Source organism: Staurois parvus, unplaced genomic scaffold, assembly GCF_062004578.1.
Source record: "Staurois parvus isolate SC_StPar_1 unplaced genomic scaffold, SC_StPar_1.0 ptg000165l, whole genome shotgun sequence".
Taxonomy (NCBI): domain Eukaryota; kingdom Metazoa; phylum Chordata; class Amphibia; order Anura; family Ranidae; genus Staurois; species Staurois parvus.
Window position 1 is genome coordinate 18,734,778 of NW_028317961.1, and position 15,413 is coordinate 18,750,190.

At 39.4% G+C, this 15,413-nt stretch overlaps 1 protein-coding gene across 1 annotated transcript in view; it reads right to left on the reverse strand.

Moving 5' to 3' along the window:
- Window positions 1–15,413, reverse strand: part of NMBR (neuromedin B receptor) — a 356,579-nt gene that overhangs the window by 29,290 nt on the left and 311,876 nt on the right. The window contains exon 2 of the mRNA XM_089676276.1: window positions 649–997. Coding sequence (XP_089532402.1) covers window positions 649–997 — 349 coding nt within the window. The remainder of the gene's footprint in view (window positions 1–648; window positions 998–15,413) is intronic.

Sequence of the window (15,413 nt, forward strand, 5' to 3'; positions counted from 1 at the left end):
TCCCCTGACCAACCTTTTGCTTTGCCTTACTAGCCCTAACTTCCTCCTACTTTGCTCTGACCTCCTTAGTTATTTTTTACTTAGTAAAAAAATTATACTATTCATATGAAAATATTTTTTATTTGAAATTATGTTGATAAATGTGTTAATGCAGTTTAAATACAAAATTACAAAAAAATTCCTTTAATTTTTTCACTTCACTTTGTTTCAGAAACATAATTTTGATATATTGAGAAATGAATTGTCAAAACAGTATTTAAATCTATAGTAATAAAAGTAATTTTCAAAATATCACTATCAAAAATTTTCTATTGTTTGCTTATTTTATAGAACATTTCATCCATATTTGATAGGCAATATTTCCAAAACACCCCCCCCCCCCCAAAAAAAAAAAAAAGTAATAACAGCAAAAACAGTATGAGGGTATTTATAAATGTTTTTACACAACTTTCACCCAGGATTTAAACACTTTCCAATGTATTCTACTATGTGAAAGTTGCCAACTTAATAGGCCTGAAATTTAACAAATATTCTGGTGCTTAGCTAGTTAATATTGGCTGATTGTGTGCACAGCTGCTGTATTTTAAGCAAGAAATGATGGTGATACACCAACTACACATGTCTATTATATAAAAAAAGAGTACCCACCTGCCTCTTAGAATGCTCACTGTATTCCCCAGGTATGTTGTGAGCACTCTTAATTAAAGTCCTTGCAATATGATAGTAGTAAATACTGATAATAGTAAGTGGAACAAGATAGTAAACCAAAAAAATTAGCACTGCATGGATCTTGGGATGCATCTCATCATTTTGTGGGTATGGAATACAAGCTGTGAAGCTGACATTGTCTGACCCATTGATGTGTGCCACTTCAGAAAACACGGCTTCAGGGACTGCCAAGAGCATTGAAATGATCCAGATGGCTGCAGCTTTTAAGCATGTCCACAGAACAGCACTTGATGTTTGGATATCCATCGGATTTACAATAGCCTTATATCTACAACAGAAAAAAAAACATATATTACACCAAATATTAGGATGATCAGGTCAAGACATGTGTCTCAGTTAATAACTAAAAATGAGCTGAACTGATTTCACAGGCAGTAGGAATGGCTATAATTTCAGGCAAATTTTTGTTTAAAGTGTTACTAAACCCAGACCCCTGCGATCACTATATCTGGTCTCCCACAGTACACAGAAATGAAATTATTCTAGTAAATATAAACTGCTAAATACCTTTGCTCATCAGCAGTATATAGCAGTCTTGTGTCTTTTATCAGTGTCCAGTCGAGCACTGGTTAAAGCTTGTAGGAGGAGTTTTCATTCTCCTATGACTATCCTATGAGGTTGCATGCCCCCTGACCCTCTGTCTGGAAAGTGCTGATTGTCCCTGTGCTGATCACATGTACCCCCCCAAAAACAAATCCTCTCTAGCAATACACAATAAACTGAGCATATGCAGAGTGTCTCGTAGGGTTCTGTACCATCAGCATATGGATTGAGGACTGTGGAAAAAGGGGAGGATCAAAGCAGACAGGATCAAACAGCTTTTTTACACAATGTGGAGGATTAACCCTTTAGGTTCCACAGTGAGTATATCAAGCATTCTTTACTGCATATACAGACTGATTTTACTGCTGTGGGTTTAGTAACACTTTAATGGACACTCTGGATCTACTCATTGAATCAAGTTGATTTGTTATTGTAAAGAAACATGATTTATATATATATTACTCTAGAGTTTATAGTGATATATTATTTTATTATATAAAATACAGCACAGTGGCTTAACCTCCCTAGTGGTCTGACTATGTCCATATTTCTGTCCTCAAAGCGGTACATTTTTTTGCATGGAAATATGTATTTTTTTATTGTAGGCCTGTAATTTTTAGGAATAACTCAGTAAAATCTGTCCGAACAAGAGTCTAGTAAACATCCCGGGTATGATAAAATTTGAAACACGAAATCATAAATTATAATTTAAGAAATAATCATAAAAAATAATAATAAATTTAATTCAATAATATAATCAAACCAAAAACACTGACATTTGAAATATAGCGCCAAGTTTGCACATCACTGAGCAAAGTCGCAAAATCGTTTTCAGTGTCTGATGATGAATTTCCCCACGAATCATTATCACTCAATTCTGCAAGTAGTTCTAATGCTGTTCTCTAGCCGGTCTAAAACCGCTTTTGACCTAAAGGGACACTTTTTGGACGCCATGGACATTTCTCAGTTTCAAGGCAGAAAGAACAGTAAAAATGCAGGCAGGGCACAGGACAAAGCACTAGGGACAAAATGTATGTGAAATGGTTTGATACAGTAATGTTTTACTATGTGATTTTAGTGTATTTAGCGAATGTCACTTTTTGTCATTTTCAAATTTCCCGCCAGTTCCGTCCCCCGTACGTCCCGACGCTCGCAGGGGACGGAACCCAGATGACAGATGCCGGCATCCACCGGATTACATTGCCGGGGACACTGCAGGAGGGATATCGCGGGAGCGCAGGACAAGGTAAGTGAAGAATAGATGCCGGAGCAGTGCCGCATGGTAAGCCCGAGTGTAGCTCGGGGTTACCGCTTGTGGTACTGAAACTTTACCCAGAGCTACACTCAGGAATACAGTCAGGGAGGTAAATGGTTACCACTTTTTCCCGGCAGTACTCTGGTCACTGGTTTGAATCCCAATCACGGCGCCACCTGCCTGGAGTTTGCATGTTCTCCCTGTGCCTGTGTGGGTTTCCTCTGGGTACTCCCTCCCACACTCCAAAGACATGCTGGTAGGTTAATTGGCTCCTGTCTAAATTGGCCCTAGTATATGTATGAATGAATGTGAGTTAGGACCCTTAGATTGTACGTCCCTTGAGGGTTAGGGACTGATGTGAATGAACAATATATCTATGTAAAGCGCTGCGTAAATTGATGGCGCTATATAAGTACCTGTAATAAATAAATAAAGTAAGAAACTAATCTTGTATTAACACAATTTGAGAATTATAAAAAGTTATCTAAAACATGTTCTGGAATTTTCTTTTGTAGTGTTTAAAAAAAGACTATTTTAAGGTTCCCAAAAGTCCAATGACTTTTACACTTTAGTACTTTCTTTATTTTACTGAAATTCTTTTAACTTTCAGCACTCGTCTATCTTTTTACTAGATTATTTTACCATTAGTAGAACTGTATTGTTATAGCTTGAAAGTAATGTGTGTCAGCCTTCCAAGCGCACTAGCTCATGACCCTATGATTTGTCACAGATATCCAGATTATTTTTTCATATATTTCAAATAGTATAATGAATACAAAGAATACAAAGCAGGAAAACACTATATATTAAACTGGTCACTTTTATATTCAAATGCAGTCACCAAATCAGACTCAGATGAGAACCAACTTGGTATCATGGCAAGGCACCAGTCCTGCCTACCATAGTGAACTTTAATTTTTTTGTGTTTCATGGTGATTAAAAAATAAAAGTTACAGAATAACTTTTAGTCCTCAACAGGAATAACTTATCTTCATTTCTCTCAGTAAGTACATGCAATTTGCACATTACTGCAATATTTAAGGAAACAAACCACAACACGTTTCATATATGTGCTATAATTCTGCATACCTACCGTATGTTAAAGTATGATTTCATTAATTAATCCAGCTTTCATTCATTCAAAACCCAGTCCAGGTATATTTGAAATATAGAGATACCTATCTTCTGCCTATGCAGAACTGAGCAGAAGGGTCACCTAACTACTACTCTCCTCATTGTCAAATACACTCTTCCATTTGGCCATTGGAAGTCATAAGGAGTGAGAGTCAATTAGCTGCTACTTCTGGGTATTGGTGGGCCGGTGGCTCATTCTCCTTCACCAATTGACAGCACTTGTTGTCTCCTGATTGGCCCGGTGCTGTCAAATAAAACCAGGAAATAAATCCATGGCCCTGTGTGAGCTCCAACAAAGTACTTTTTACCAGGAACCTACAGGGAAAGTACATGAGGTCAGACTACATGTGAGCAGATCATGTGTGGGATCCTACACTAAGTACCAGAGCTCCTGATGATTGGTTTCACTGCAGCCCCCTAGGTGCATCCTACTCAACATAGAGACTATATATCATATTTGCATGCAAGAGGGCTTCTCATGTTTTTCCCATTTTCTTGCATAATTTAAAAGAAGCTACTGATAATGTAACTTTGTTTAGACATACTGTAAATGTGAGAGTGATTACTTAATTATAGTCTTATCAATGTGTGTTGATATTTTGAAAGCCTTTTGTCTAAAAATACTTTGTTCTGCAAGTATGTAAAGTGAAATTGTTTATTTTTTTATTTAAGTCAATTTTTTTTTCACTGTCGAAGTTCAAATAAATTCTGCACCACTCCAAGCTCGTATTTTAGTCATGATTCTCAGGTTCTTCACTGCACCAGGTGCTAGTTCCTAAGGGCTCGTACCACTCAGCATGAATAGTAAGGAACAAATTGAAGCTGTGCTGTGAACATCATACAACCCACATGGAAGAAAAATATATCTGAAATGTATTTGTAAAATATTCTACCCAAATATATTGACTTATATTTGAAATGCTGCAATCATGCTCCTTTTTAAAAATATTTCAAAATATATTTCAATAAAAAAAAAAAAAATGTATATATATATATGTGTGTGTGTGTGTGTATGTATGTTGAAATGCATTTTTTATATATTATAAAATATATGAAAAACATCTAAAAAAAACATATATTTTTTTAAATATATCCTTCACATTTTTTTTTTAACATATATTCTTACACATATTTGTAAATGCATTTCAAAACTGTGGATTTGTATTTGTAAAGACATACAGTATATTTGACATGTATTTTAAAATATATTTTGTAATTTCAAATATATATATATATATATATATATATATAGTGATTGAAAAGTAACGCCCTATTTTAAACTATAAATTTTTATATGCAGTTACTTTTTTCTCAATTTTTTAATGTATGTTCCTTAATCTATGACAATTAAATCTGCGATACCATGAATGCCGAAAGGTATCTCACTATGCTGCAAGATGAAATCTGGCCAGTTGTCAATACCTGGGAAAATATCGAAGACTTGATTTTTATGCAAGATGGTGCTCCTCCACATTTTGCTATTATTGTTCGTGAATAGCTGAATGAAATATTTCCTGGGAGATGGCTGGGTCGACGTGGTCCGCATGAGTGGCCAGCCAGAAGCCCTGATTTAACACCCTGCAACTTTTTTCTTTAGGGTTGGTTGAAGGAACAAGTTTACTCTACGAAACCAAAGACTTTAGAAGAACTTGAACGGTGACTACGAGAAGTTATTTCTGCCATCCCACAAGAGTTTGTGCGAAGAACAGTTGATGCGATTCCCGAGCGGCTTCAGAAGCTGCAGGCGAATGCAATCAAATTTTAAATAAAACTCCATGTTGTGTGTTCTTCTCATTCATTTTTTTGTAAAAATAATGATTAAAAACTTATAAGATTTTTAAAATAAGGAGTTACTTTTCAATCACCCTGTATACAGTATATATATATATATATATATATATATATATTGTAACGGGGTTCGCTCAGCAGCGGGTGTGTGACCCCCTGGATGGGTGCACGACACAAAAACACAGGCGAAAAAACAAAAAGGTGCAGTTTATTTACAATATGTACAGAAAAATGCCAAACCAAAAAGAAACATCAAATCAAATCCTGCCCAACTTGGCTACTTACTGTACAAACAGCTTCCCTAGCTATTCACTAGGTACAGCCTGATGCTATACCTAGTTCCAAGTAGTTGGAGGCTAGCCACACAGGCTTTTGTCTCCCTGCACACAGATAGGCTGTTGCTCCCCAGTCAGTTCAGGCACAGATCTGGTTCCAGGTTGGAGCAACTCCCTAAGCAAGCTGGGAAGTTTTATAACAGCCTTAATGAGCCCACTACCTTCAGCTTACCTGAAGGACCCAGCACTTCCCTCTAGTGGAACAAATCCCCATAGAGTCTGAACCTTGGACAAAATGTATATATATATATATATATATATATATATATATATATAAAAATATTTTGAAATATATTGATTATGGCCAACATTGTAGTATTTCAAATATATGTCAATATCTTTTGGAAGAATATTTTAAAAATATATTTCAAATATATTTTTCTTCCATATGGGAATATAACAGGCTTTCGTCTTAGTCCCCACCCTAAGATATGCCCTTTGGACACATTTCACCCTGACTGGACTTGTTCATAGAGGTCATGATTTTTTTTTAAGTGTATATAGAGCCAAGACTATTTTTATTTTTAGTAGATTAGGGAATGGTTAAAATCTATGTCAGATTTGTTTTTTTGTGTCCTGCCAAGGATTTCCCTTTACCTAATATCCCAGCTACACAGCAAGAAGTAAAGGGAAATCTTTCAAAAAACGAAGAGATATTATTTTTTATAGTGGTCACGGGAACAAGGGTCCTCATAGGAAGGTTTCCTCTTCCTTTCTATTCCTGATTATCTGTGTGCCCCGTGCAGGATTGTCTTTTACCTGTACAGTTTTTGCATGCATCCTCATGCTGTCAGTCCCATAGATATCTACTGGGAAACTTGGACACAACCGCTGTGTCCCAATGTGACATCCATGCGGGTGCCGGTGCATGTATACAAGCTCACGCTGGGTGTTTTTGAAACCATACACACAAGATGGGTCCCTACACACATCTATGGGACTGGCAGAACAGGGATGCATGTAATACCTCTATATCTCCATAAAGCAAACACATGGCCCTGCACAGGGCATGCAACCAATCACCCCACGTGTATGGAGCCTTACAAATCTGAGCTTTTGTCATCTTCTGAACCAGTGAAAATGGTCACCAAGACAAGATGCAAATATATGTACGGTGCACTTATTCGGTGATGGGAAACACTATGGATTAATATGCACAGTGGAGAAATGCAAATATTGGATCATTGCATCTTGGAGCACATTTATTGTTTTCTTAATGTGAGTGCATATGTGAGTGGGTGTAGTGTATAGTTCTTTAAAACGGTGTTGCACCACGGTATGCGTTTTGCTTTTTCATGCACGGTTTGGAGTTAAGATACATTGAAGATATAGTACGTGGAAGGAATATCACATGGATCACAATCAGGAGGCTACACAGTCCTTTGAAAAGTGCATTTGATCTAATATAATTTGTAGGTCAAATTTCAAGTTGAGCAGGGAGTGGGTCTACAACCCAAGCACGTTTTTGGAATTTTTGGATGATAGCATAACATTAGGACTGTATATGTTGAATTGGACTGATATATCTTCACATTTGATTTTTTGAGGATTGTATTATTTATTGTTTACTTATTAAGGTTATGTTTCACAGTGAGGTGTTAGTGCACCATGTTTTTATTTAAATATGGTCACCAAGATAAATTGATTATGTGACTCTACCCAGATATCAATAAAAACTTGACAGTGGGTATAACACTTCACAATCTATCCAAAACTAAAGAAAAAGGTTTTCACTTCACATACACTTTATGCTTATAGGTTTTACAATGGATGTTTTTTTTTTATCACATGTATATATAAAAAAAGAGATATCAAAAAAGCAGAGTAGTAGTCATATCATTTCAGAAACTCTGTCTGTCAGACGGGCTCTATGGAGGGAAAGGGAGTATGAGTGAACTACAGAATTACAGAACTATGAAAAAAAGGGCAAAATAGATGCAGCAAAACTTGTTAAATGGAGCCTAAAGCACCAACTGCTGCCTGGATAAGAGAGTACATAATATCAGTGTTCAATATTTCATGTTTGATTAGATAAATATTGTGCTATGTGTTATTTACACCCCTAGAAGATGTCTTTTGATGATGAAATACGTTGGGCAGAGCCACCCTCTGATGTCATTGCACTGTCTACCATTTTGGAAGCGATCTTTTTGAATGCTTTTAATTGTTCTACAGCTTGAAGTAGGATTTTACTTCTGCAAATAAAGGAGTATGATACGTATTTCACTATGAGAGGCATTTTTTTTCTTTCATGACATTATTTGGCACCGTTTTTCAAGATCACATTTGGGCCTGGAGATTTGGAAGATCCCTGCTCTGGGTATGGCATGGAGAACCTGCTAATATCTCACACTGCAATGCTGGTTGAGACCCCATATAATTAAGGGGCCTCTATTTCTGATAAGCCTCCATTTAATTTTTGATGAATTGTCACGATATAAGGTCAGGTTCAGAGACCAGTTGCTATAGCAGTAAAAGGCTTACCTGAGACCAGCAGGATAGGTACACCAGCAGATCCCCCTGGGAATGACGCAGGCTCACCTGAGGTGCGGAGTCTAAGTATTAACCGGTATTCACCAGAGCTCCTAATGGTGGAGATGGATTGGGCTGCGTGTTAATACCAGGTCGCAGATCTCAGGATCACCCCACCAGGGAATGAGCAGACTGGGAACCAATAGCGGATCAACAGGTTAGGGATCAGACGAAAGCAGAGTCAGTCACAAGCCAAGGGTCAGTCACAAATGGTAGCAGATCAATCGTAGTACGTTAGGATGAGACGAAATCGTGGTCAGGAACAAGCCAAAGGTCAGTAGCGGAGGTGTAGACAGCAGCAGGAACAGTAGCAGGATATTGGCTGGAAAGGCACAATAATCTGGCAAAGAGGAAGTGCATGGACATGGCTTTTATAAGGAAGTTCATGGGAGGAGCAAGGAGTTCAAGGTTCAAGAGTAATCAAGGCACAAGGCAGGATTATTCAAGAATTGTCAAGAGAGCTGTCCAGCATTCCAGATAGCTCAGTGAGAAGAGACATTGCCTCTCACTGCAGAAGGACCAGGTTCGATCCCAGGCTCTGACGGTACTCCCCTCCTCACAGGACGTCCCCTGGACGTCTTAGGACCAGGCTTGTGAGGAAACCTCTGGTGAAATTCTTTTGTCAATCTAGGAGCATGGACGTTTTCCTCAGGCTCCCAAGAATTTTCCTCTTGCCCATATCCTTCCCATTGGACAAGATACTGCAATTTTCCTCTAAACATCCTAGAGTCAAGAATATTCTCTACCACATATTCTTCTTCACCCTGTACCTCAACAGGAGGAGGAGGAAGAATTCTTCCAGAGAAAGGATTTTCATGAAATGGTTTGAAAAGTGATACATGAAAAACAGGGTGAATCCTCATACTGTCAGGAAGTTTTAAGCGAAAGGTGACTGGGTTAATCTGAGCAGAAATCTGGAAAGGTCCCACAAACTTTTGGCCCAACTTTGCAGATGGAACATGAACCTTCAGATTTTTAGTATCAACGACTACCAAGATAGTAGTCATTTCTTTTGAGGGAGGCAATTCGACCACAAAGTCCATAGAAATTGACCCCCAAGGTCTCGATGGAACAGGAAGTGACTGGAGTAACCCCAAAAGGAGAAGCTCGGGGTGTCTTATGACGTGCGCACGTCAGACAAGAGGCCACGTAGCGTTTGATATCCTTCTTGTAACTGGGCCACCAGAAGGAATGTGACAGAAGGTCATCAGTCTTTGAAATCCCAAAGTGTCCTGCCAGTTTGGAGTCATGAACTAATTTGAGTACTTCCACCCGAGCAGACTCAGGTACATAGAGACGATGTGCTAGAGTCCAAAAGCCGTTCTTGTACTCAAGGTTTATGTCCTTAGGAGGATCCCTGAGAAGTGGATCATTCTCATACCCCTCCTTGAGGAGGCTCAAGAATGTCTTTGCACTTGTGGCCCCCAGGAAGTTCTTTTGCGTTAGGATTGAACATTCGGAATTGTCCTCCTGGGGAGGCTCAGACAGCATCCTTGATAAGGCATCGGCCTTACCATTCCTCGATTCAGGTCGATATGATATAACAAAATTGAATCTTGAAAAGAATAAAGACCAGCGTGCTTGTCTGGAAGACAATCTCTTGGCCGAGCGAATGAATTCCAGATTTCTATGGTCAGTGAGAACAGTTACAGGATGATTGGCCCCTTCTAGCAGATGCCTCCATTCAGAAAAGGCTTCCTTAATTGCCAGTAGCTCTTTATCCCCAATGTCATCATTTCTTTCGGCTGAGGACATCAAACGGGAAAAGTAGGCACAAGGATGAAGCTGCATCTTTTCACCACTTTGCTGAGACAGGATCACTCCCACGGCAGAATTGGAAGCATCCACTTCCACTATAAAGGGTAGTTCAGGGTCGGGATGTACCAAAATTGGTGCAGAAGTGAAAAGAGTCTTCAGCTTTTCAAATGCAGCCTGTGCCTCAGAAGTCCATACGAAGGGTACCCCTTTTTTTGTCAGCTGTGTGATTGGAGCTATTACTTTAGAAAAGTTTCTTATGAATTTTCTGTAGAAATTGGCAAACCCGACGAAACGTTGAATCTCCTTAACATTTCCTGGTGCTGACCAATCTATCACTGCTTTGATTTTCTCGGGATCCATGCTCACTCCTTCTGGAGAAATGATATAGCCTAAGAACTGGATCTGGGTTTGTTCAAACTCACATTTCTCCAATTTGATGTAAAGTCTATTTTGCCTTAATCTTTCAAAGACCATGCAAACATGTTTGCGGTGCTCTTCCCAATTATCAGAAAAAATAAGAATATCATCCAGATAAGCAATTACAAATTGGTCCAACAGATCACGAAAAAAATCGTTGATAAAATGCTGAAACGTTGCAGGGGCGTTGCAAAGTCCAAACGGCATCACCAAGGATTCAAAATGCCCATACCTGGTTCTGAAGGCAGTCTTCCATTCGTCTCCTTGACGAATGCGCACAAGGTTATATGCCCCTCGTAGGTCTAGCTTGGTAAAGATCTTGGCAGAACGAAGTCTTTCCAACATTTCAGAGATCAAGGGTAATGGATAGCGGTTTTTAATAGTGATCTTATTCATGTCTCTGTAGTCAATGCATGGACGCAAGGTGGAGTCCTTCTTTTCAACGAAGAACAGGGCTGCCCCCGCAGGAGAAATTGAGTGTCTAATAAAGCCCTTCTCCAAGTTCTCATTGATCCACACCCTGAGTACTTTTAATTCGGGTTCCGACAGACTGAAAAGGCGACTGAAAGGTATTTCTGCCCCTGGGAGCAGCTCAATGGGGCAATCATATGGGCGATGAGGGGGTAATTGATCTGCATTCTTCTTGTCACAGACATCCCGGAACTCATGGTAATGTGTGGGCAAGTTGTCATATGACTGGGTAGCCACTATGTCACTTTGCGCTTCCTTGGTTGGTGATGAACTTGGTCGGCAAGGTTTTTTGCAATGTTTTTCACAGTGGGGGGATGTAAAATCTATAGTCCGAACTCCCCAATTGATGGAAGGATTGTGAGTGGAGAACCAAGGAATGCCCAGGATGATGGGAAACTTGGGTGACGTAATCAGCTGAAAGCTGATAGTCTCACTATGGTCAGCCTCAAACAGCAGTACCAGGGGAACCGTTTTATGGGTAACAGGTCCTGAAGATAAAGGTGACCCATCTACTGTCTCCATATCAATAGGGGTAAATGTGTTTCTGGCTTGAATACCATGGTTGTGAGCAAACTCCATATCCATAAAGTTCCCCCCAGCCCCGGAATCCAGCATAGCAGAGCAGGAAATTTCACGGCCCTCAGATACCAGTGTAATGGGGATAACAAAATGAGAAAGCAGGGAGTTCACCTTATTCTCTTCAGGAATCAGCGGGGAGACCGACTGGCTTATGGAGTTTATGTGTTTAGGCTCAATCATATCAGTCACAGCAATAGTTCTTTTAACCTTGTTAGGATAATTAATTGCATAATGACCAGAATCCCCACAATATAGACATAAATTCTCTGAACGTCTTCTCTCTTTCTCCTGAATGAAGATGGATCTCTTGATTGCATCAACCTGCATAGGCTCAGGAGTGTTAGAACCCAGAGAGGCTCTTGAATCCTGCTGAACAAAAGGACTAGCAGAGAGATGCATGCCCCTATTACTTCCAAGTATTCCCAGCTTCTCCCTTCTCCTTTCTGTAAGTCTTTGATCGATTCGGATACACAAATGGATGAATTCCTCAAGATCATTAGGAGTATCACCTCTGGCAAGCTCATCCTTTACCTGTTCAGAAAGCCCTTGGCGGAACTGGCTCTTTTGTGCTGCAGGGTTCCAAGTGGTATCTGCAACCCAACTTCTGAACTCGGCTGTGTATTCAGCGACCGAGCGTCTACCCTGCCTTAGACTATGTAATTTTGCTTCGGCAGAAGCACAACGGTTGGGATCATCAAAAACCTGATTCATCACGGTCAAAATTATTTAGAATGCCATGGTTTTGCTCTATATAAGGGGAGGCCCAAGCTAAAGCTTCCCCAGTCAGAAGCCCAATAACAAACATTACCTTCTTTTTCTCTGAAGGAAACGCAGCAGGGTACATTTGGAAATATACACGACATTGATTAAGGAAACCCCTGTATTGGCGGCGGTCTCCATTAAACTTAGATGGTTGGGGCTGGGGCATATGTGAGCTAGGATCATCACGGTTCAGCAGTTGCCTCTGCAGAGCCTGAATCTTTCCCGGTTGCCTATCCACAATGCTTTCCAGTTTGGCAACTTTTTCCTGATGGGTAACCCCAAATTCCTGCAGCTCAGCAATTTGCTGCCTAAGAGGATTCACAACACTTGCTATAGCGGCCTCCATGTTTGGGCCAGATTATTCTGTCACGATATAAGGTCAGGTTCAGAGACCAGTTGCTATAGCAGTAAAAGGCTTACCTGAGACCAGCAGGATAGGTACACCAGCAGATCCCCCTGGGAATGACGCAGGCTCACCTGAGGTGCGGAGTCTAAGTATTAACCGGTATTCACCAGAGCTCCTAATGGTGGAGATGGACTGGGCTGCGTGTTAATACCAGGTCGCAGATCTCAGGATCACCCCACCAGGGAATGAGCAGACTGGGAACCAATAGCAGATCAACAGGTTAGGGATCAGACGAAAGCAGAGTCAGTCACAAGCCAAGGGTCAGTCACAAATGGTAGCAGATCAATCGTAGTACGTTAGGATGAGACGAAATCGTGGTCAGGAACAAGCCAAAGGTCAGTAGCGGAGGTGTAGACAGCAGCAGGAACAGTAGCAGGATATTGGCTGGAAAGGCACAATAATCTGGCAAAGAGGAAGTGCATGGACATGGCTTTTATAAGGAAGTTCATGGGAGGAGCAAGGAGTTCAAGGTTCAAGAGTAATCAAGGCACAAGGCAGGATTATTCAAGAATTGTCAAGGGAGCTGTCCAGCATTCCAGATAGCTCAGTGAGAAGAGACATTGCCTCTCACTGCAGAAGGACCAGGTTCGATCCCAGGCTCTGACATGAATATTTGAAGGAAGACTACCTATATTGCACCTACAGCATCGATTCACAGTGTATCACTGATCGTGGAGTCCTTATCCTCATATGGACTTTATCATAAATGGACAATATGTTACTGTTTTGTTGATTTGATCACATTCCTCAATTTTTCTATGTATACATATGTTTAGTGGAATTTGCACAGTATTATTAATTTATTTGTTTGGATTGCCTTTCATAGGTATGAGGGTCTTCATAGTGCATATGCATGTTGTATGAAGTTCCTTGTTTCACATAGCACAATATTTATCTAATCAGGTTTTTGTAAATAGTGGATATCCTCTTTAATACTTGCAGCTTTGTGAAATAAGGTGATTGGAGACTTGCACGGTTTGATCCTACTTTAATATTTCATATTTACCTGACTAAAATATATATTTATACATTTTAATTTTCAGCTCTTCAGAATAATAAATACCACTCTATATACAAACCACTATAACTCTCCTTTAAAATTAATTAATTAAATTAAAAATTACTATAAGGTAAACATAACAATAATAACTGAAAACATGAGCTCACTTATTTGTAGCTTTATGTCTCTTTGAGTAAATCTCCATTTAACATTTCTGTTGCAATAAATTGGCTTGACAAAACATTATTATTCCTGCTAAACCTCCAATGTGTCTACTGCCCATGTCTTACTATATCTTACAGCATTAAAATTAATAGACAAGAATAAATTCAATAGATTTATGCCATTTTAATTTGAAAGGCTTGTGGCAGCTGTTAACAGCTCATTTAGATTACCTCTCAGGAATAGTGTATTAAAGAGGATATTTATGCTATTATAAATAATAGAATTCTCTGTGTGCTATGACAGTGCTAAAGAGTATAGACTGCCAGCGCACAGGAGACTAGAAATACAATGATTTTTTCATCAATACCTAATGTGCAGAATATGGATACACGATAAATAGACTTTAAAGCCGAACTCCAAACAAAAATAAAAGACACAAATCAATGCAGTTCTGTATTCATTAATATATCATCAAAATGATGTTTTTTAATGCATGCAGTGCAAGAATATAAATCCAAAGCTAATCTGTTGAGATGAGGTGCAGGAAGCAGGCTGATAAGAGAAGAAAGTAGAGTCACAGAAAGAGAAGCTTAGAAGTTTTCTGCTTCTCTCTTATACAGACTGGTGGAGGCACCCGGCCTAGCTGTATTAAAGCGGTATTAAACCCAAAAGCAAACATTTAATATATTGCAGCTTACCAATTCTTAGATGTGATGGCTGCGTTTGTCTTCTTTTCTAGGCTTTCTTTCCTTTATTTTTATCCGGTGATCCAGCCAGTCTGGATCCAGCTAAGTCAACTAAGTCTGTTGTTTTTCAACAGAAAAAGCTTTCATGCAAATGTATCAGTGTTGAGACAAACTATTTTACACTGATGGGGTGCTTACAATTATCAGCTTTCATTTATTCATGTAAAACCTTTATCCCCCCCCCAAAAAAAAAACTGTTGCTGTAACTGCTTGTGTAACTGCAGTGTGTGATAGAGTTTAGCCTTAATTTGTTAGTGTATGTAAATCCGCTAGTACACATAACACTCTCCTCCTCCCAGATTGACAATGCTGCTGTCCAAAGGTACCCCTGTGCTCCTTCATCCAGAGTGGGGGCACTCTAATACAAGAGGTGTGTTACTAGCCAGATCACCAGGTGAAAACAGAGGGGAAAAATGAAAACAAAACTAATGCAGCCACCTCATCTAATGATTGGTAAACTGCAATCTATTACATTCCTGGTTTGGTGGTTTAATACCACTTTAACATTAGTTCTGTCAGAAAAGGAATGCATGGTGGGGCTGTGTCAATTTCTGATCATGGTAACAGAAATACAAACTCTTTGGCAGGTAAAACAGCTCCCAGCTGCTTGGGGGGGGGGGGGGAATACTTATTTTTGCAAATCCCAATGTAGCAGATGTGAAAAAAATCTATCTCTGAACCCAAAAAAGTTACAACTCCAAAATTAAGGCCTCAAAAAGTTGACAATTACCTCTCTTTTTCCAGGTCTTCCTGTCCCTTCCCCTTGTCATTCTCCTCTTCTTCTCTATCCATT